Below are 22,157 nucleotides of genomic sequence, written 5' to 3' on the forward strand. Positions count from 1 at the left end.
ACACAAAACCAGAAGGATATTTGAACAAGACTATTTGTAAAATTGCTTCATTTTTGTAAGAAATAACAAATCTGGATGCAAAGGTCTCCACACCCTTTAAAATATCTCTTGCACCCTTGTATCCCTTACGCTGATCCCATCACACCTGCAGTAAAAGATAAAGCTGTCTGCACGTCTCGTTAAATTCATACAAAAGTTGCAGACTGACTTGTAAAAGCATAAATTATTATTTTTATTTAGTTTACTCCAAGAAAGGAATAGTCTTGTCTCGTCTTGGGAAATCACCTCCAAAACAAGGAATTTTCCACCCACTTTTAATGTTCTGAAATCTTAACAGCCGCATTATGGCATCTGGTATCAATGACCAGTATGGAAAGCACTGACCTTACCCGACCCGCCACATCATTACCCACATTACTACATCCAGCCATTATAAAAAAAATTAAATAAAAAAAAAACTGTCACAGAACATTACCCTCCCAGCCAATCTCCCTCCCATACGTTTTCTATCATGTTGATGGCTGGAGATTCAGACTGATGCAAATTATGAGTCTCGGCCATGTTACATAAACAAAAAGCATTATAAATTGATCTGAACGGTGGGGGGAAAAAAACATTATATATATATATAGCGCGAGAAAGAGAAAAAACAAGAAATTAAAGTAAATAAAAATTAAGAGATTAAATAATAAAAATATAAATAAATATAACATTAACCCATAGGATACCAGTGCTGTACATGTACGTCGCTGGAAACTGGGACAGAAATCCCAGCGCCGTACAGCTACAGCGCTCTGATGAGCTGCAGGGGTCCGTCAGTCACTGATAGCTGGACCCCTGCTGTATGCGCCGGCTCTATCAACCTGCTGTATAAAAATATCACATTATATGCCCCCTCAGATGAATGCTGTGTAAGTAAAAAAACTATTCCAAAACAGCCATTTGTTTTGTCACCTTGCCTCACAAAAAGTGTAATATCAAATGATCAAAAAGTCTTATGTACCCCAAAATAGTACCAGTCATTTCATCCCGCAAAAAATGAGCTCCTACCTAAAGACAATCGCCCCAAAAAAAAAAAAAATAGGGCTCTCAGAAAATGGCAACACAAAAAATGGATTTTTGTACTTACGGTTAAATCCTTTTCTCGTTGGATGCATAGGAGGCACAGCACCATGGGTATATGCCCGGCTGCCACTAGGAGGCTGACACCAGAAAGGAAAAGGGTTAGCTCCTCCCAGATGGGCTATACCCTTTGCACAGACACTAAACTAACCAGTAGGTCCTAAAGCAGTAGGAGCATTAAAAACTCAGAGCGAAGTGAAGCCAACATGTCCTAAACCAGAAGGAGGACCATCATCAAAAGAGTCCCGGGAAACCCGGAAAACCTGAAGAAAAAAAACAACAAGGGTGAGATCTGTGTCCTCCAATGCATCCAACGAGAAAAGGATCCATTATTCTCGTGAAAGCCATTGGGGGACACAACAAGAGAGCGCCGCCAGCTCGGACACTCTGAGAATGGAAGTAAGGGAGACCTCCTTTAAGGGCTCGAAGGGAGAGGGCTGAAGAGCATCTAGAACCAAAATGAAAATCACAGGGTTCCACCGGAGAACGGAAGGGAGGGACGTGATGATCCACCCACTGACTCAGATCGCGGAACCTCAAGACCGCGGCTTCAACAGCCACGCTGTTAAATGAAACCAAGGTAAACTCCGGTGGAATAGAGGACCTTGCAAAAGGAGGTCTGGACGCAGAGGCAGCCACCATGGTGCGTCGGCGAGCAGGAAGACAAGATCTGCATACCACGCTCTGCGGGGGCCAGTCCAGAGCTACCAATATCGCTGGGACCCGATCCATTTTAAGGCATTTGAGTACCCGAGAAAGAAGCGGAAGGGGAGGGAAGAGATGCAGGAGACTGAATTGGGACTACGGGAGCACTAAGGAATGCACTGCCAGAGCCTGAGGATCCCGAGACCTGGCGACGTAAAGCGTGAGCTTGTGATTCAGATGGGAGGCGAAGAGATCCACATCTGGGATTCCCTAACACTGACAGAGCTGTTGAAACACCTCTGGATAGAGAGACCACTCACCCAAGTCGAGTCGCTGGCGACTGAGGAAGTCGGCAGCCCAATTGTCGACCCCGGGGATGTAGACCGCGTAGAGAGCGGGAACGTGTCCCTCTGCCCACCGCAGGATGAGAGAGGCTTCCTTCAGGACCGCCACGCTGCGGGTACCCCCTTGGTGGTTCAAATAAGCCACCGCTGTGGAGTTGTCCATCTGAATTTGGAAAGGATGACCGCGGAGGAGATAAGTCCAACAGGACAAAGCTAGATAAATGGCCCTGAGCTCCAGGATATTGATCTGAAGGGAGCTCTCCCATATCACCCACTGACCCTGGGCTGTGGGAGACCTGAAGACTGCCCCCCAACCTGCCAGGCTGGCATCTGTGGAGATCACGGAAGGATCTGACGAGAAAGACGGTTAGTGGATTCAGCCACCAGCGCAAGTCTTGAGGGAACAGGCAGATCGGGCGATTGAGGCCTGACGGAGACTTATTCCACCGGGCAAGAATTGAGAGTTGAAGGGATCGGGTGTGGAATTGGGCATAAGGAATTGCCTCGAAGGTGGCGACCATCCGTCCGAAAACGTGCATGCACACCCTGATGGACAGAGGAAACGGCCCCGACTGGACACCCCGACTGGAGAGCCACTACCTTGTCCTGAGGAAGGAACACTCAGCCGAGGCAAGTGTCGAGGACCATGCCACGGACAGTGTGATGTGGAGGCTGGACAGGTTGTCCCTCCGGGACGGAGCCTTCACCAGAAGGTCGTCCAGGTAGGGTATTACAGCAACTCCCCTGGCACGGAGAAGTGTGACGAGGGGAGCCAACACCTTGGTAAAGATCCTCGGGGCAGGGGGTGAATAGAACCATCCTTTTTGGGAACTGAAGAGGTTTTGAGAAAAAACCCTGAAAACGTTCCGAGGTCGGGACAGGAACAATCACTCCGTGCGCGTGAAGGGAATGAATGGCCTGAAATAAAGCGGCCGACCGGGAGGAGGACCTGGGGGCGGTGACGACTGGAAGAACCGACCCATGGCAAGGGCAGAGAATTCTATCTTGTATCCGGAGAAAACTACTTCCAGAACCCAGGCGTCGTCCACGCTCGTGCTCCATTGATCCTGAAACGATCCCCCACTCGAGTCACCCCCTGTCATGCAGATAACTGCTTTGTAGACTAGGGTTTGGAAGGCTTAGGGCGTGCGTGTCAGGAAGCTTGGCCTTGAAGGAAGGACGAGCAGTCTTTGTCTTGACGGGAAGAGGAATCCCGAAAGGAGATCGAAATGCAGACATAGGACGGCGGCGGCCGGGACGGTTCTGGAGCAGGGGGGAACTTTTCCTACCCGTGGCCTCAGAAAGAAGCTCCTCTAAAAAATTCCCAAAAAGCCCAGGAAGGGGAGAGATATGAGCGCCTTTTTGGAAGCGGCATCGGCTGCCCAGGCACAAAGCCAAACCGTGGCCATAGAGTTAGCAGCCGCCCTGCTAGAGAGGTGTGCCGATTCCAGGGAGACATCAAAAGGTACCCGGATGCCTGGAGAAGATGAGAGGAAAGGAGATGGAGCTCCCCCTGAGTAGAATCCGGGGGTAAGGACCGAACAAGCTATTTGGCCCATACCACACAGGCCTTTGCCACCCATGACGCAGCAAAGGCGGGACGGATAGCGGAACCCACTGCGACAAATGCAGACTTGGACAAGGAGTCTATCTTCTTGTCCAACAGATCAGACAAGGAAGCAGCGTTGGCCAAATGAAGGGTGGTGGCCTTAGCAAGTCGGGCCACTTGTTGTTCTACCCGAGGAGGAACAGACCACATAGTAATGGACTCCTCGGAGAAGGTAAAGAGAATGTCCGAACTCTTGGCGGGCTGAAGTCTATCTGGGTGACGCCACTCCTTGGCGAGGAGTGCGTCCAGATCCACATGGTTAGGGAAAACCAAAGCGGGGCACCTAGAACGGCGGAAGGATACAGATTCCTGAGCCGAGGAGGAGGGGTCTTCCTGCACGTGGAGAGCGTCCCTTAATGCCCTGATGAGATCCTGCATGGCCGCATTTAGGGCAGTGCTCTGCTCTGATCCGGAATCAGAGTCAGAGGAGTCCCCCGAGTCGGCGGAAGGTACGGCAGGGGAGGGTTCGTCGCCAGCCTCAGACACATCCTGGGGGTGACCCATGGAAGCCGAGGAGAAGCAGAACATGGTTGCGACAACCCGAGGTAGTTTGCGGGACCTGGTTTCTGAACGTGAGCGTGCCTGTCCGCAGCGGAGTCCCTGGGAGGGGCAGAGGTGGCCGCAATTTGGGCAAGCAAGCGGTCCAGCGACCTAACCATGGATTGGAAGAGTCAGGCAAGGTTCCCTATGGCTTGGGACAGGGAAGAAGCCCTTTTATGAGAACCCAACAGAAGGGCTGGTCAGGGCGTCCTTATAGGGTCTGGGGGAAAGACACTGCGCACAAACAGGTTCAGGCTGACCGCATGGCAACTTGTTATTACAACGGGCGCACGTATAATAAGTGGCAAACCCGAGGGGGGCTGGGGATGGGAGTCCTCTCTGGAAGAGGACATCAAGGCTGGTTGGGAACCTGAAAAAAAGGAAAAGCAGCCAGCCAGAGGCTGTCCTACCAGACCCCAGGTGCTGTGTCCCCGAAGAGGTGCTGCAGCAGTCGCAGGGAGTGCCAGGAAGGCTGCAGGAGAGATTGGAAAGCGTCCCTCAGGAGAGCTGTTAAGATTGAGGCCCAGAAGAAGAACTAGCAAGTACAAATCAAACTCTGCCCCCAGGCAAAAGTCCGCACTATGGGGGGGAATGGAGACCACTCCCCAGAACCGAGAGAAGTTGGGAGGGGCCAATAAAAAGGCCTGGGAAGCAAGGGGGGGGGGGGGGCGTGAGAAGGATGCAGCCTAGGAGAGGAAAAAGCCGGGGCCTCGATTAATGGAGCTGCCAGAAAAGGAGCAACGTCAGCGGAACAGAACCACGAAAAACAGGTGTTGGGGCTCCTGGGAAGAAAAGTGATGCTCGGGGCAAATGGAGCACCAGGGGCCCGAGGGCAGGGCAGATAAGGTGCGGCCTAGTCCCAGGCAGAAGCCAGGGACTAAAGTAGAAGAAGGCCAGGGAAAGGTATGTGTGGCCAGGGAGGTGAAGGCTAACCAAAAGAGGGGGAACAGGGCCCCCCCACAGGTGTGGAGACTTTAGTCCCCTCCCCAAGAGTATCCCAGATGTCAGAAACAGGGGGGAAACAAGGGGAGAGGGGCCATCAGGCCCCCCGAATAAAGGACATTCCGCCCCCTGGCCAAAAGAAGGGAGCTAACCCTAAACCCCATGGGACAGGGACGCAGGGGAGAATACTCACCATCCGACGTCTTTAGGCGGGTCACCCCTTTGGCAAACTCGCACATATGTGGGTTTGTCTGCATGCCACTGCGGATGCAGTAATGGGGGACTGTGTGACCGGCAAGGTCCTCATGGTACGCGCCCGCAGGGGGTGCAACTAAAGGGGATATCCACGATGGAGCCCCATCCTGCAGCAGGCCGAGACCTGCAGAAGAGAAGAAAAAAAAAAAAGCAGCAAGACCTGCAAAAAAAGCAGAGCAGGTCATGTCTGCCTCCTACGGACACTAGACAAAAATAGTTTGTTAGTTTAGTGTCTGTGCAGATGGTATAGCCCATCTGGGTGAAGCCAACACTTTTCCTTTCTAGTGTCAGCCTCCTAGTGTCAGCTGGGCATATACCCATGGTGCTGTGTCCCCCAATGCTATTCACAAGAAAACAAGATTTTATTCTGTTCAAAAATGATTTCACTGTGTAAATCTTAAAAATGATAGACATATTAGGTATAGCCGCGTCCGTAACAACCTGCTCTATAAAAATATCACATTATATTCCCCTTCAGGTGAATGCTGTAAAAAGAAATTTGAAAAAAAACTATGCCAAAACAGCCATTTTTTTTCAACCTTGCCTAACAAAAAGTTCAATAACAAGCGATTAAAAAGTGTTATGCACCCCAAAATGGTACCAATCAAACCGTCACCTCATCCCACAAAAAATGAGCCCCCACATAAGACAATCACTTAAATAAAATACAATGGCACCCATACACGTATCCATCAAAATCTGCGCTGCAAAAGCCATATGGCGCTCCTTCCGTTCTGAGTTCTGCCATGTGCCCCCACAGCAGTTTACCACAACATATGGGGTGGTGCTGCATTCAGGAGAAAATGGGTAACAAATTATAGGGTGCTTTTTATCCTGTTACCCCTTGTGAAAATGAAAAATTTGGGGCTAAAGCAACATTTTATTGGAAGAAACAAAACTTTTAATTTTTACAGCCAAGGGGGTCAAAGAGTAAAATGCTTAGGGGCTCAAAGTCACTTTTTGAGGGTTTCCACTATAGGAGTACGTCAGGGTCTCTTCAATTACAAAATGGAGCCTAAAAATAATTCTTGCGAAATCTGCCTCCAAAATCCCTATGGCGCTCCTTTCCTTCTGACCACTGCTACGTGCCCATAGAGCAGTTTACCGTCACATATGGGGTATTTCTGTAAACTGAAGATTCAGTATAATATATATTGAGGTTTATTTTGCTGTTAACCCTTGTGGTGTTCAAAATGTATTCCTTTAATTCTTGTGGAACACCTCAAGGGTTAACAAAGTTTGTAACATCAGTTTTAAATAATTTGAGGGGTGTGGTTTCTAAAATGGGGTAATTTATGGGTGGTTCCCATTGCCGTATTGCGGACCGCATTTGCGGATCCGCAATACACAGGTGCCGTTCCATGGGCATTCCGCATCACTGATGCGGACCCATTCACTTGAATGGGTCCGCAAATCCGGAGATGCGGAATGGTACGGAACGGAAGTCTGGAACGGAACCCTACGGAAGCACTACAGAGTGCTTCCGTGGGGTTTCGTCCCATACTTCCGTTACGCAAAAAGATAGAACATGTCCTATCTTTTTGCGGAACGGCCGGATCGCGGACTCATTCAAGTGAATGGGTCCGCGTTCCGCTGTGGCTGTCCCACGGACTGTGTGCGGCACGTTCGTGTGCAGGGGGCCTTAAAAGTAGAGAAATTTGGAAAATTTAGAATTTTTCCAAATTTTTCGTAAATTTGGGATTATTTTATAAATAAATGTGAAATATCTCGACTCAAATTTACCACTGTCATGAAGTACAATGTGTCATGAGAAAATCTCAGAATGGCCTGGATAAGTAAAAGCGTTCCAAAGTTATTACCACATAAAGTGACACGTCAGATTTGCAAAAATCGGCCTGGGATTAAGGCCTCATGCCCATGACCATATATTGTTTACTTGTCAGTTCCGTTTTTTTTGCTGATAGGATGCGGACCCATTAATTTCAATGGATCCGCAAAAAATGCGGACAATATGTCCGTTCCGTAGCCCCGCAAAAATAAATAAATAAATAGTGCATGTCCTATTTTTTTTCTAGTTTGTGGACAAGGATAGGCATCATTACAAATGGATCCGCAAAAATAACGAATCCGCAAATTTTTTTGAAACCGGATGCCATACGGATGTCTTCATTTTTATTTTATTTTTTCGGATCCGCAAAACCCATACGGTCGTGTGCATGAGGCCTTAAGGTGAAAAGTGGCCTGGTACGGAAAGGGTTAAATGTGTTACAACAATAAAAATGAAATTAAAATAAAATACATGAAAAAAAATATGCAGCTAGAAAAATAATAAACATTAAAAATGCAAAAAATAATACAAATAATGAGATCTAAAAAAAAAAAAAAAAATATAAGAATAAAAACGAGATTTTTGTATAACTTACCAGTAAAATCTCTTTCTCGCTCTTTCCTTGGGGGACACAGAAGACCTTGGGTATAGCTCATCTCCCTAGGAGGCGTGACACTAAGAAAAAAACTGTTAAGCCCCTCCTCCACAGCTATACCCTCAGCCTGGAGAGAAAGGCTGCCAGTTGCGTGTCCAAGTAGTGAGAAAAGGCAAAGCCCAAGAAGTGGAACCAACAAGCCAACTACCCAACGGGTAAAACAAACTCGGAAACTCGCGTAGATAAAAACAAAGAATGGGTGGGTGCTGTGTCCCCCAAGGAAAGAGCGAGAAAGAGATTTTACTGGTAAGTTATACAAAAATCTCGTTTTCTCGCCCAGTTTCCTTGGGGGACACAGAAGACCTTGGGACGTTCAATAGCAGTCCAAGAGGGGAGGGACTACAGCACCAAGGCGAAGCACCCGAAGGCATCAAGAAACCGCCGCCTGCAGACCAGGCAGCCCAAGACAGCATCCGCTGAAGCCCGAGTATGCACCCTGTAGAACTCGGTAAGGTGTGCAAGGAAGACCAGTGACCGCCTTGCACAAATGCATGGCCGAAGCCCAATGCCTCCGGCCCAGGGGACACCGACCGCTCTGGTGAAATGGACAGTGACACCAAAGGCAGAACCCTGCCCTTGTGCGGTAACCACAACAATAGCCACTCTGAGAAAGCGGAGGAAGCCACCCTGGAGGCCGCAACCCTTGCACGGACCTCCTAGAAACACAAGAGACCAAACGTCGACAAGAGCCGGAGATCTCCAAGCAAAAACGCAAGGCCCAAACAACGTCCAAACGGTGAAGTGTCCGTTCCCGGGGGCGGGAAGGGGAGGACGAATGCCTCGCGGAACCGAAAGACAAACACCACCTTCAGAAGGAAGGAAGAGACGGGATGGAGAACAGCCCTGTCCTATGGAAAGACAGAAGGCTCGGAACAAGAAGGACCGCCACTCAGGCACCCGTCAGAGACCCGACGGCTACGGAAACACAACCGCACAGGACAGAAGGAGTAGAGAGAACTACTGTAACGGCTCCAAAAGGAAAGATAGGAGCGCCAAGAACCCAGTATGTAGATCCCAGGGCGGTACCGGAGGGCAGTACAAAGGGAACCCAAGAGCCGCTCCATGGAAGAAGGTCTTGACAGGCCCAGAGGGCCGTGGAACGCTGAAAGAGGAGGGACAGCGCCGACACTTGAAGCAACAGGGTCCCAGTCCCAGGTCCAGGCCGGACTGGAGAAAGACAGAACCATGGAGAAAGAAAGGCAGAGAGGGGAAAACGCCCAGCTTCCCACAGAACCCCAGGTAAAAACCCTAAGTCCTACAACAGAACCTGGACGAAACACGGCCAGGAGCGAACACTAACGAGCCCGCTAGAGTCGCCTGGGCAAGCGGGTGAAAACCCAACGAGATCATGCGCAGACCAGTAACACGGCCAGAACGGAAGCCGTTCTACAGTCCCAGTGTGGGAGATCCAAGGGCAACCCTGACCGAATGGTAGTCCTCCCAAGTTACCGAGAAGGTAAATCCATGGCAGAACCATTGCCGAGAATGGAAAAAAAAAAAACTCAATCTGCACCCAGCTGGAGGACAGAACGCGGCAGACCCGGTAAATAGGCACACAGCTAGTACAGCCAGTGCGAACAAGGGAAACAGTACGAGGCCAAAAGGAACACCGGAACCATCCACATGAACAACCATGCTCTCCCCAGAGGGGAGGGCAGCGAAGGAAAGCCTCTGAAGCATGGCCGGGACAGAAGCCACATCGGAGTGAACTGTACCGAGCGGGAGCCAAACAGAGCCGGCGAGAAAAGGCAGTCGAGACAGAGGCCGGCATAACACCCTCCAACCGAAAGGAGGGGTGGGCAACAGGGAAGCCATAGGACAGCTCAAGAGCAGAACCCCGCTACACCGAGACGCCCGGTTCACCGCCCGCAGAAGGCGAATACCCTGAAGAACCCAAGATGGAGGTCCTCCGGACCTGGGTACGCGAGCACCCAAGAGAAGTTGGGTGACCTTCCCGAGAAGAGCGGCCCGAACCTGGTAACAGATCAGACTGAAGCGCAGAGGGCACCAACCGGAAGGACTCACACCACACCGCATCTGAAGAGGAGGAATGGTAGTAGGCGAGGGAACCGTAGTCCCGCCAGAGAAAACGCAGAATTCGAGGGACGCTGCAGACAGCACTCTCGACTATGTGACCACCAACGCAGGGAAACAATGCCGCGGGAGGACGAACGGGTACGCATCTAGGGACCACGAACACACCCCGGGCGGAAGGGACGAAAGGAATGAGTACCACCCAGCTCGGTGCAGTAGCGAACAAGTAGAGCTCGTCTACTTATATATAAGGTATATATATATATATACCTTTGAACACATTGGGCATTCATTAGCTGTTTGTTGAACACCACCGTAGGCTCACACAGGTGGACAGAACGAGCTCTTTAGAGAGATAGCGCAAGGCTAGCTGCAAGCATCGTATCTCAAGAGAAAAAAGGTATGTTGCAGGAGAAAGGGAGGCATACGTACGAGTAGCCCCGTAAGCAGTGAGAAGACCAACCCACCCATGGGAGGAGAAGGCATACCCGGCCCAAACAACGGACAGAGCGCACAAGAAAGTCCGCTCACTGCAAAAAAATAGTCACTCAGCGAAGGATCAGCCAGAGTCCAACCGTACCAACGGAAGTGCAAGTGCAACCTGAAAGGCAGTCATGCACAAGACCAGCACGGCATGCAATGGAACGCAAGCAGTCCGCCCAGAAAAGGGGGGAAATGTACCTGGCCAACACAGCAGTCGGCAAGAGTGCAGAAGCCCGCCCCAAAAGGGGGGGATACCAAGGCCAGTACCTACTATGGAAAAGTAGGACATACCATATTCCGCCCAGAAGGGGGCCATGCCCATGGCCGCACATGTCCAGCAGAACGCAGGAAGGTACACTTAGGGAAAGGGGGCATGCACAGGGTTATTCTATCATTAAGTGATTGTGCAAAAATCCACCCAACACCGAATTTCGTGAGAGTGCACCACTCCGCCAATGAAGGGGGACGTGTACCAGTTCAGCACCGCATAAACACGGACAGCCGTGGATCGCGTGAGCGTGCAAAATGCCGCCCATGGAATAAGGGGTGGCCATGCACAAGACCAGCACAGATTCCATGGGAGTGCAAGCATTCCACCCAAGTTAGAGGGCATGCTCATGCCCAGAAATGGGGGTCATGCACATGGCCAGCATCGCATCCAGTGAGAGTGCGAGCACCCCGCCATGGATGGGGCCATGCACATGGCCAGCAACGCACTGGCGAGAGAACAAACACAGTCAGTGAGAGTGTACGTATGTCGCCTGAGGAAAGGAGACATGTCCAAGGCCAGCAGCGAATCCAGTGAGAGTGCGGCACACCGCCCACGGAAGGGGGGGGGTCATGCACATGGCCGGCAACGGATCCAGTGAGGTTCAGTGTTCCGCCTATGGAAGGGGAACGTGCACATGGCCGGCACCGTATCCGTGGAGAGTGCAGTGTACCTCTTATGGGAGGGGTACACGCACATGGCCGGCACCGTATCCGGTGAGAGTGCAGCATTCCGCCTATGGAAGGGTTCATGCACATGGCCGGCAACGAATCCAGTGAGAGTCCAGTGTTCCGCCTATGGAAGGGGAACGTGCACATGGCCGGCACCGTATCCGGGGAGAGTGCAGTATACCTCCTATGGAAGGGGTTCATACACATGGCCAGCACCGTAACCGGTGAGAGTGCAGTATTCCGCCTATGAAGGGGTTCATGCACATGGCCGGCAGCGAATCCAGTGAGTGCAACGTCCCGCCTGTGGAAGGGGGTCGTGCACATGGCCAGCACCGCATCCGGTGAGAGTGCAGCAGTCCGCCTAGAAAAAAGGGGGGGGTCATGCACAAGGCCAGGCCGCAGCCAAAGAGAGTGCAGTATTCCGCCTAGGAAGGAGGGCCATGCACCTGCAGCCACCAGAACTGGGTGACGCATACTGGCCAGAAAAATTTTATGCATGCACTTGGCCAGCGCCGTATCCCGTGAGAGGGCAAGAAAACGCCTGGGAGGGGGAACATGCCCTGGCCAGCGCCGCAGCCGGGGAGCGCGACATACCGCCTAAGAGAGGGGGGCATGCCTACAGACAGCATACCGAATGATGAGGCTGCCGCGTCCTGCGCAGCCCACAAGACCAGTTATTTAAAACAAAATTATAATTTTTTTTTTTTTTTTTATTATATTATATTATTATTATTATTTATTAATATTACAGCCTCCCTGAGGCAGAAAGGGGGGCAACCATACAGGGGCACAGGCCGTACGGGCCCATCAGGAGCCGGCCAGTACCCAAAGGGTTAACAGGCATCTGGCCTGTGGGGGGGGGGGCGGCGCTGCGAACTCTTGGAGGCGGGGGAACCTCCAGGCGGGAAGAATTCGCGCTTGGAGAGTTCCCGCCCCCCCCACAGAGGCCTGAATTTGCGGCCTAGCAGACCGTGAAGCCGGGGCCTAAATTTTACCGGCGCCCGGATGACCGGGGCCGCAAGCATTTAAAGTACCGGCCGGCCTGAGCCAGCCGCGGGTGCCCACATACCGGCCGCGGGAGCCCACCCCGAGTGCCAGAATTGCGGTCGGCAGGCCGCGAAGCCTGACAAACTATGCAGCGCCCGGCCGGCCGGAATGCACCGACGGCCGGCCGGGGCCTGTTGGAGCACAGCTCTAGCCAATGCCGGCCGCGGGTGCCCACCCCGCGGCCGGAAGAATCAGGGACCCGAGAGGAGCGTGAGGTGCGGCCCAGCAGGCCGCGACGCCTGGGCCAAAATTTGCGGCGTCCGGCCGACCGGACCGAAGGTCGGCCGGGCCTAGTTGGAGCATAGCTCGCACATGTAACGCCGGCCGCGGGAGCCACCCCGCGGCCAGGAAGAGTCAGGGGCCCGGGAAGGAGCACCGGATGGTGCGGCCCAGCGGGCCGCGAACGTGGACTAAAGTTTTGCGGCTGCCCTGAGCACGCACCGGCAAGCGCCCCCTCTTTGCGCGGACCTCCATCCTGTAGTGAGGCTGCCGCGTCCCTTATGATCTATGGAGGGGAGAGAAGGAATGGGTGAGTGCTGTAGCAGATTGCCGCCTTGCGACACCCCAGGGACCAGCCTAGGTCCAGCCACCCAATAGCCACTCTGCTTGGATAGGCTAAAGTATGGGGGTCAGTCACGCAGGAGACCGGGGTGGGGGGAGGGGGTCGTAGGGCTGGAGAAGCCACTCTCTCACCATAGCCGTCTTTACCCTCGGTCCGTTCCAGCAGGGTCGCCCCTTCAGCTACTGGCACCGTAGTGGCAGGACGCTGGAAGAGGGGCTTGGCGTGCGGGCGACCCTTGCGCTGGCGGGATGCAGGGGAGCTGGGCTGCCCTGGTCCACCTTGCCTTCTGTGGGGGAGGCAGCAGTGCGGATGACCGGCACTGGCGCAGCTCGACCCCGGGAGAAACAGAGAGGTCTAGTGCGACTCTGTTGTCCCTGATTGTCTGGAACAAAAAGAAAAGAAAAAAGTAAAAATCAAAATTTAAACAAGGAGAATCAGCCCTGCAGTAGCAGGGAGTGTCTTGCCTCCTTGGACACTAAGCAAAAACTGGCAGCCTTTCTCTCCAGGCTGAGGGTATAGCTGTGGAGGAGGGGCTTAACAGTTTTACTTAGTGTCACGCCTCCTAGGGAGATGAGCTATACCCAAGGTCTTCTGTGTCCCCCAAGGAAACTGGGCGAGAAAATCTATACATGAAAACAAAGGTACATGAAAAAATTGAGCAAATAAAAAAAAAATACGTAAAAAAAAAAAAATAATTTAAAAACGAAAACAATGCATTTAAAGCTTACCTGTCTGCAAGGCTCCCAGCCTGAACCCCCTTGATAAACACCCCGCCATCTCCCACGCTAGGATTCTTGAGCGCGACGACGCTGAATCCGAGGCCTCCAACAGGAGGTTTTTCGATATCTATATATTCAATTTGCCTGCCCTAATGAAAAACAAAAACAAATAGAGTTTTGATTTGTTGAGACGATGTCTCTGCCAGCGCGTTCAATCTGCTCCGGAGAGAGCGCTGAACTAGGAGAAATTTATATCCTGTAAGACAGAACAAACTCAGCACTTAGATAATAAATTAATTCTGCGGAGGATCTCACTTCATTACTTTCCGTGAAACAGAGAGCACCACATGCAGTCCGCGCTGCGCCGAAAAACCTTCGGGGAATTTTCCAACTCTTTTCACACTTCATTCTCCAGCTAAATAAAGTTGTACGATAAGTTCCCGCTTAAACAAGGGCAGAATTAACTGCTGTTCGTCTGCACAGATTCCTCATTTTTTAGCTGGAAATAATGAACTTGTGACTTCGTGCTCCTCGGAGGCTCTCCTCTATTATATCCTTTATTTTTTTAAATTACTTTAATTAGAGGACAACACAAAAACATTCCATGTGGCTTATGGGGTCATCCAAACTTCCTTCAAGGAGAAATGTCAGCATGATTTAGGCACCTAAACTATCAGCAACTTGTCATCCAGGACAGTAACAGGTTCCCAATGATGTTCTTCTCAATTCCAGCTACGGGAACATGCCGGGAAAAAAAACTAAAAACACTGCATTCCCACGCTTGTACAGAGTCACGGGGATGGAGACAGCAAATCATGCAGGCCGGTATCCCTCCTATATGAGTGATGTCCCACAGGCTCATCACAAGTCACCTCCAGCGCATGCGCAGATGATGCCTAGGCCTGAACACCCTGCTTCACTGCGCATGCGCTGGATGTAATTTGTGATGACTTACCCAGCCTGTGAGACATCAATCAAGTCAGGAGGGATACAGGCCTGTGTGACTTGGTGTCTCCACCCCCGTGACAAACAAGGGAATGGAGTGTTATTTTTCTGCATGTTCCCGATCCTGCAATCAAGAACATCATTGAGAACCAGGCACAATGCCTTGCAGGGCTAGTTTAGCTGAATATAAAGATACTTTTAGCTTAGCTATCGGTTGCTTCATTCTGGAAAAACAAACAAAAAACACTTGAATCCATATGCAAATGAGCAGTTAAGTGCACAGAGGGAGGGCCCAAGCACCCTTGCTCCCCTGCTTCCTGTGCCAGCCCCTCCCTCTCAGTCTTGATCGACACATCCAGACACAATGACTGAGCAGGAATCTGGCCTTGTCAATCAGGAAGGAGAGGGAGGGTCTGACAGAGGAAGCAGGAGGAGCCAGGGTGCACAAAGTGGCTTGGTTCCACCCTCATTGCACTTAACAGCTCATTTGCATATGGACTAAAAGGACTTTTCCTCAAGAATGAAGCAACAGATCATTAAGTGAATGGTATCATTACATTCAGCTCATGTAGCAGTGGGAAGATGGGAGTTAGGGTCTGGGAACTGAGCTCTAGACCCTTCCAGAATGCGAGTAATGTGGTCGCAGATCTACATGAGTAAAAAGCACGTCCCTCACCTGTATCCGTGGGGAGAAATCCTAAGGGTTTGAATGTACCAGAGGATCCAATGGTGGTCTCAGGTTCTGACATGATAATGGGGCCCTCCCATGGTCCATGAAGTTCAGCAGACACCCATCTAGATCTGGAGTAGATCACTAGCTACAGTGGTTGTTTTTATTTGTTTTTATTGTTCCGGTTTCCATATTTATAAGCTTCCTAATTCTTAAAGAACCTACGTGAAGGCGGACCCTCAAAAAATATTTCCAGGTACGGGCTGATGTACATTTCAGGTAGAACTTAGGCCATTAATAATGTACTAAAAGTTGCAAGATGCCACAGAAAAACAAACACAAAAAAACAAACAAACCAATACAAAAAATGGATACATTTGCACTGCAGCAAAGTAGCATATAGATTGATAAATTACCTCTTAAAGGGATGTTCACACCGTTTTTTTTTTTACCAGCTGATTTGGTGCAGATTCTGTTTAAAAAAAATGCCGGATGGCCATGCATAAACCACTGCGTATTGTTTTCAGTGGGAAGCTGTGGTTTATAGCCGTAACCATGCCAAAAAGGAACATGAGAGGTGGTTACCGAGAGGCCACTTGGCGTTTTTGTTTTGTTGTATCAGCACCAAATTCAACTGATAAAACTCTCTATTTTCCTGCACTGAAAACAAAAACAAAAAATGTAAAAAAAAAAAAAGAAAATATTTTACTTCATTTTTATTTTATTGTAATTTAAAAAAAAAAATAAAAATCAGGGTGAGATGCGGACAGAGTGTCACTCACCTCGGCCAGTTGCTGAATTTTTCTGGTGAACTCATCTGCGCCCGAGTTGGGGTTGAGGAGAGGAAATCTAGACGAGACGAAGTTGTCAAAGGACAAAGAGTTGCTCTTGTTCCCCAAGTGGGCCGAGGAGTCGGCTTCAAATACCAATAAGCCTTTCTTTGTGAAATCAAATTCTGCAGAACGGTCGGCTGGCATGCGATTCAGCTGGAGAAATACAATTGATTCCAGCCAAATTAATTAAAATCCACATTACGAGTAATAAAGCTGAAAATTCACATTAAAGAGGCTGCAATTACCGATCTAAAATATTTCCAGGATCTCTAAGAATTAATGAATTGCAGATTTTTCCTTCTCATCAACGTCATCTCATACGGTTAGTTAGACATAACCAGTTCAGGTTATAACTAGTGCCAAACCCAAATAGCTCATGAGTTATATACTCTTACCTCCGGAGCTGCATTCAAAATTCTGCTCACTTTTCCTCTGAAGTTGCATTATTTCACACCTCCTGTGTGTTTTGTGCTTGTGATTTGTTACATGGCTAGTATGGTTGAAAAAATATATATATTTCCACCAAGTTAATCCAAGGGAAGGATGTGGATGAAAAGATGAGCGAGGGGTAAATCTTAGAATTTTTTTCCCTGCTATTGATCCAGAGGAAGGCAATAAGACAATCTGCTCTAAAAGGGGGGGAAAAAACAAACTCCTTCCAGATCTCAAGAAGCAAGTAGTATTACTATTACTATACTACAAAGTGAGGTCCATTCAAGTTGAACATACTCTAGGGGAGTGTCTGACAGCACAGCGCCGACAGATTCCAAAGCAGGAGCCAGCAGAATTGTGAATACAGCTTTGAACCTATCTAGAGTAGTCCTGCTGCAATTCAAGTTTTGTACAAGATAGATATGTCAAATGAAGTGTTCCCCCAATGATACAGTGTTTATACTGACCCTTTTCCCGGAACCCAGGTAATGTAAAAATATTTTTAAGGGGCTTGGTCTGAGGTCCAATAGTAATATAGGAGATCGCTCTGAGGTCCCATAATGGTAAAGGGGACTGGTCTGGGGTCTGAACTTAATTTAGTGATTTAAAATGGATACAGGATCAGAATATACATTTACAGATTCTTCTCTGTGGTCTGAAATTAATATACCCGTAAACGCCTGGTTCGGGGGTCTGGCCTGGTGGCAATATAAGAGGTCTGAATAGGGGGTCCGGTTTGGGATTTGATATTATTACAGGGGACTGATCTGTGGTCAGAAATTAATTTAGTGGTCTAAATATAGGGGGTCTAGTATTAAAATAGAGGGCTGCATATATTTAGAGTGTCTATTGTCCGATGATATAGGAGTCCGGTTTGCGGTCTGACATTCACACAGAGGTCTGAATATATTTAGGGGGTCTGAAGTTATTAGGGGTTTGGTCTAAAATGAATATAAGGGAGTGAAATTAACATTGAGGGTCTGAACACATTAAGGACGTCTGTCGTCTGAAATTAATTTAGGAGTCCAGTCTGGGGTCTAATATCAATACAGAGATCTGATCTGGTCAGATATAAATTTGAGAGTTTGGTTTGGGGTCTAATATTAATATATGAGGTCTGAATATATTTAGGGGGTCTTGGGTCGAAAAGGGCGCTCACTTTTTTGCCCTGATCTGCTGTTCACCCTCCCAGGCTGAAATGGAGGTTCTGCAGCAGTAAGGTCTCCATGTTTGACACAATTTACGCCAATCTCCCCCTTGCTTGTCAAGACTGTTGACCCTGTGGGGGTCATGCGAGACGATAACACCCCCCCCCCCACCTACCTGTTCCTTCAGTTGTTTGATTGACTGCTGCACGGTCAGGATCTGGTTAAACAGCGGGCTCGCCAGCGTATCGCGCAGGATACACAACTTCTCATGGTGCGAGAGCTCGCCCTTGTCTTTCAGTTTCTTCTGCAGACGGTCAGTGATTTGCAGAACTTTCTGCTTGTCCACGGAGACCATGCCTAAAACAAGATCATCGTCAGCGCTGAACCCCCCTTTACCGAAGATAGGTGTACCAGTAAGTGCATTTTTGCATTAGGGGACCAACATAACAACTTGGACGTAATGGAACACTCAGCATGTGGGGGGTAGTGTCCTGTCCATGCCATAAGTAGCAGGCTGTAATATACAGCTGTCATTCCGCAGCAATGCTTGGGAGGGTAGCTACTGCCGATCCAGGCCGTTTAACCCCTTAGAAGAATTATAATAATGCTATATAATGTAATATCATATAATATAATAGAGTTCTTCCCCACTCCCATGTAAAAAATAAATAAATCTTCTTAAATCACTAATACATAGAATTAAATGAATACAATATTGGTGTAAAAAAAACAAAAACAAAAAAACACATAAATAGCAGAATTGCAGATTTTTATTCTATCCCCTCCCAAAAACCCTAATACATAAAAAATGAATAACAGGTCATCAATACATTACATATACCCCAAAATGGTGACAATAAGAACTACAACTGGTCCTTGATGAAAAAATAAAATAAAATAAAAAACACAATTATTGGAACAAGTCCGTGAAACAAAAGTTCCAGATCTTTACCTGTGTCAAGAAATTCTGGCATCTTCACAGCTGCGGAGGATCCACTCTGGAAATCTGTGAGGAAAGATAAGAAAAACTCTGGCTCAGACCTCTTTCACACGAGCGTGACGGATAGGTCCGGATGCGTTCAGTGAAAATCGCACCATTTTGCAAGCAAGTCAGTTTTCGTTCAATGGTTTAGTTTTTTCCGCGCGGGTGCAATGCGCTTTGATGCGTTTTTCACGCGCGTGATAAAAAACGGAAGGTTTACAAACAACATCTGTTATCAAGCATCAGTGAAAAACGCATCGCATCGGCACTTGCTTCCGGATGCGAGGCGTTTTTCACTGAAGCCCCATTCACTTCTATGGAGCCAGGGCTGCGTAAAAAAAACGCAGAATATAGAACATGCTGCGTTTTTCATGCAACGCAGAACTGATGAGTGAAAAAAAATAAACATAGACCCATTGAAATGAATGGGTCCGGATTCAGTGCGGGGGGCTATGCGTTTACATCGCGCATTGCTCCTGCGTGGAAAACTTGCTCGTGTTAATGGGGCCTAAGGGTTGCGCGGGAGAATTATTCCAGCAGGACTTCGCATTTTGCCTTTTTTATTTATATAAGCTCTTCAAGGGCATGTTCATAAACTGCGAATTTTCGTGGAATTGCAGCTGTAAAATCCAGTGTATGACAGGAGCAGTAAAGTGGATGAGAGTTTACAAAATTTCATCCACGAGCTGCAAAAAAAAAAATCTGCTGGGTGCATTTACCTGCAGTTTGGCTTTCAAATCTGCACCATGTCATAGATGTATCATAGATGCAGTGTCGGACTGGGATGCCTAAGGCCCATCAGGAACATTCATTCTGGGGACATGCAAATACTACCTGCTCACATAGTGTCTTGGCTCAGGATGGGGGTCCCTGCAGCAAGGCAGGCTCCTGGGGTAAGGGGATACTAGTTGGCCTGCTTCTGTAGCCACCTTAAGCATCTATAATAATGAACTGGGTATTTTTTAAAATAATCTACCCACTTTTTACAGGGGGTGCAGAATTATTAGGCAAATGAGTATTTTGACCACATCATCCTCTTTATGCATGTTGTCTTACTCCAAGCTGTATAGGCTCGAAAGCCTACTACCAATTAAGCATATTAGGTGATGTGCATCTCTGTAATGAGAAGGGGTGTGGTCTAATGACATCAACACCCTATATCAGGTGTGCATAATTATTAGGCAACTTCCTTTCCTTTGGCAAAATGGGTCAAAAGAAGGACTTGACAGGCTCAGAAAAGGCAAAAATAGTGAGATATCTTGCAGAGGGATGCAGCACTCTTAAAATTGCAAAGCTTCTGAAGCGTGATCATCGAACAATCAAGCGTTTCATTCAAAATAGTCAACAGGGTCGCAAGAAGCGTGTGGAAAAACCAAGGCGCAAAATAACTGCCCATGAACTGAGAAAAGTCAAGCGTGCAGCTGCCAAGATGCCACTTGCCACCAGTTTGGCCATATTTCAGAGCTGCAACATCACTGGAGTGCCCAAAAGCACAAGGTGTGCAATACTCAGAGACATGGCCAAGGTAAGAAAGGCTGAAAGACGACCACCACTGAACAAGACACACAAGCTGAAACGTCAAGACTGGGCCAAGAAATATCTCAAGACTGATTTTTCGACGGTTTTATGGACTGATGAAATGAGAGTGAGTCTTGATGGGCCAGATGGATGGGTCCGTGGCTGGATTGGTAAAGGGCAGAGAGCTCCAGTCCGACTCAGACGCCAGCAAGGTGGAGGTGGAGTACTGGTTTGGGCTGGTATCATCAAAGATGAGCTTGTGGGGCCTTTTCGGGTTGAGGATGGAGTCAAGCTCAACTCCCAGTCCTACTGCCAGTTTCTGGAAGACACCTTCTTCAAGCAGTGGTACAGGAAGAAGTCTGCATCCTTCAAGAAAAACATGATTTTCATGCAGGACAATGCTCCATCACACGCGTCCAAGTACTCCACAGCGTGGCTGGCAAGAAAGGGTATAAAAGAAGAAAATCTAATGACATGGCCTCCTTGTTCACCTGATCTGAACCCCATTGAGAACCTGTGGTCCATCATCAAATGTGAGATTTACAAGGAGGGAAAACAGTCCACCTCTCTGAACAGTGTCTGGGAGGCTGTGGTTGCTGCTGCACGCAATGTTGATGGTGAACAGATCAAAACACTGACAGAATCCATGGATGGCAGGCTTCTGAGTGTCCTTGCAAAGAAAGGTGGCTATATTGGTCACTGATTTGTTTTTGTTTTTGAATGTCAGACATGTATATTTGTGAATGTTGAGATGTTATATTGGTTTCACTGGTAAAAATAAATAATTGAAATGGGTATATATTTGTTTTTTGTTAAGTTGCCTAATAATTATGCACAGTAATAGTCACCTGCACACACAGATATCCCCCTAAAATAGCTAAAACTAAAAACAAACTAAAAACTACTTCCAAAAATATTCAGCTTTGATATTGAGTTTTTTGGGTTCATTGAGAACATGGTTGTTGTTCAAAAATAAAATTAATCCTCAAAAATACAACTTGCCTAATAATTCTGCACTCCCTGTATATGGATATAGGCTGGTTGATATGCTGGTCCTGGGGCCCACCTTTGTCAGGGGCCCACCGGGGATTCACATATTCCCCTGTGGGCCAGTCTGAGCCTGTATAGATGCGAGTCCCACCTCCAGGACCAGCACCTACATGGAGAACAGGGTCCTCTGAGCTTCTCTCGGGTGTGTCCCCGACTCCCATAGAAGGGAGCCACGAACACGAGCAGCCGCCTCTCTGTTCAGCCTCTGTCCAGGGGTCGGGGGGGTCCCTTATTCTCCCCATAGGTGCTGGTTCCAGAGATAATGTCTATAGCATATCCTGTAGACATGCCATAAATGTCCTAGGTGAGAGTACCCCTTTATGAAGGATAACCCAGACTGGAAGCACTGCAGCAAACTCTCAGCTGTGAGAAGTAGTAAGACGAGAGTGCTGCTAACATGGCAGATAGGCTTGTCACAATATATACCAGTATAGGTTTAGTACAAGTGGCCTAGACTGATACAATGTGACGGACAGCGAGGCTGGGTCATAAGGAGACATTTTACTAGGTGTTGAAAGTAAACAAGCATGTTTTGTATTCCCTGACAGTAAGCAGAGATCTTGGACATTTGGATAAATTACAGAGCAAAATATGTTAAAAGAGCCTATGAGAAAAATCCAAGCTCTAAGGATCAGTTTTGCACCAAAATGTAGGAATTACTGGGAGTAAAACTCCACGGAGCGAGTGCGGAGAACAGATGGTTGTGAAAGAGGATTACAGCCTGTTAATGTGATGACTGCCGCAGTCATAAGCAGATAAGGGGAAGGCACCGAAGCTCCAAATATTGGATCTTATATTAGGGAATTGCATCCAAAGCAATTTTAACTGGCGAGTATTCCGCGCGGATGCGATGCGCGAGTTAAACGCATTGCACTCACACTAAATCCGGACCCA

General features: G+C 48.6%; 1 protein-coding gene across 1 annotated transcript in view; it reads right to left on the reverse strand.

Moving 5' to 3' along the window:
- Positions 1–22,157, reverse strand: part of PATJ (PATJ crumbs cell polarity complex component) — a 195,574-nt gene that overhangs the window by 168,303 nt on the left and 5,114 nt on the right. Inside the window, exons 2-5 of the mRNA XM_044302377.1 lie at positions 18,666–18,719; positions 17,889–18,070; positions 16,083–16,286; positions 13,695–13,834 (exon numbers count right to left, since the gene is read on the reverse strand). Coding sequence (XP_044158312.1) covers positions 13,695–13,834; positions 16,083–16,286; positions 17,889–18,070; positions 18,666–18,687 — 548 coding nt within the window. The 5' untranslated portion in view covers positions 18,688–18,719. The remainder of the gene's footprint in view (positions 1–13,694; positions 13,835–16,082; positions 16,287–17,888; positions 18,071–18,665; positions 18,720–22,157) is intronic.

The sequence above is a fragment of the Bufo gargarizans genome, chromosome 7 (assembly GCF_014858855.1).
Source record: "Bufo gargarizans isolate SCDJY-AF-19 chromosome 7, ASM1485885v1, whole genome shotgun sequence".
Classification (NCBI taxonomy): Eukaryota; Metazoa; Chordata; class Amphibia; order Anura; family Bufonidae; genus Bufo; species Bufo gargarizans.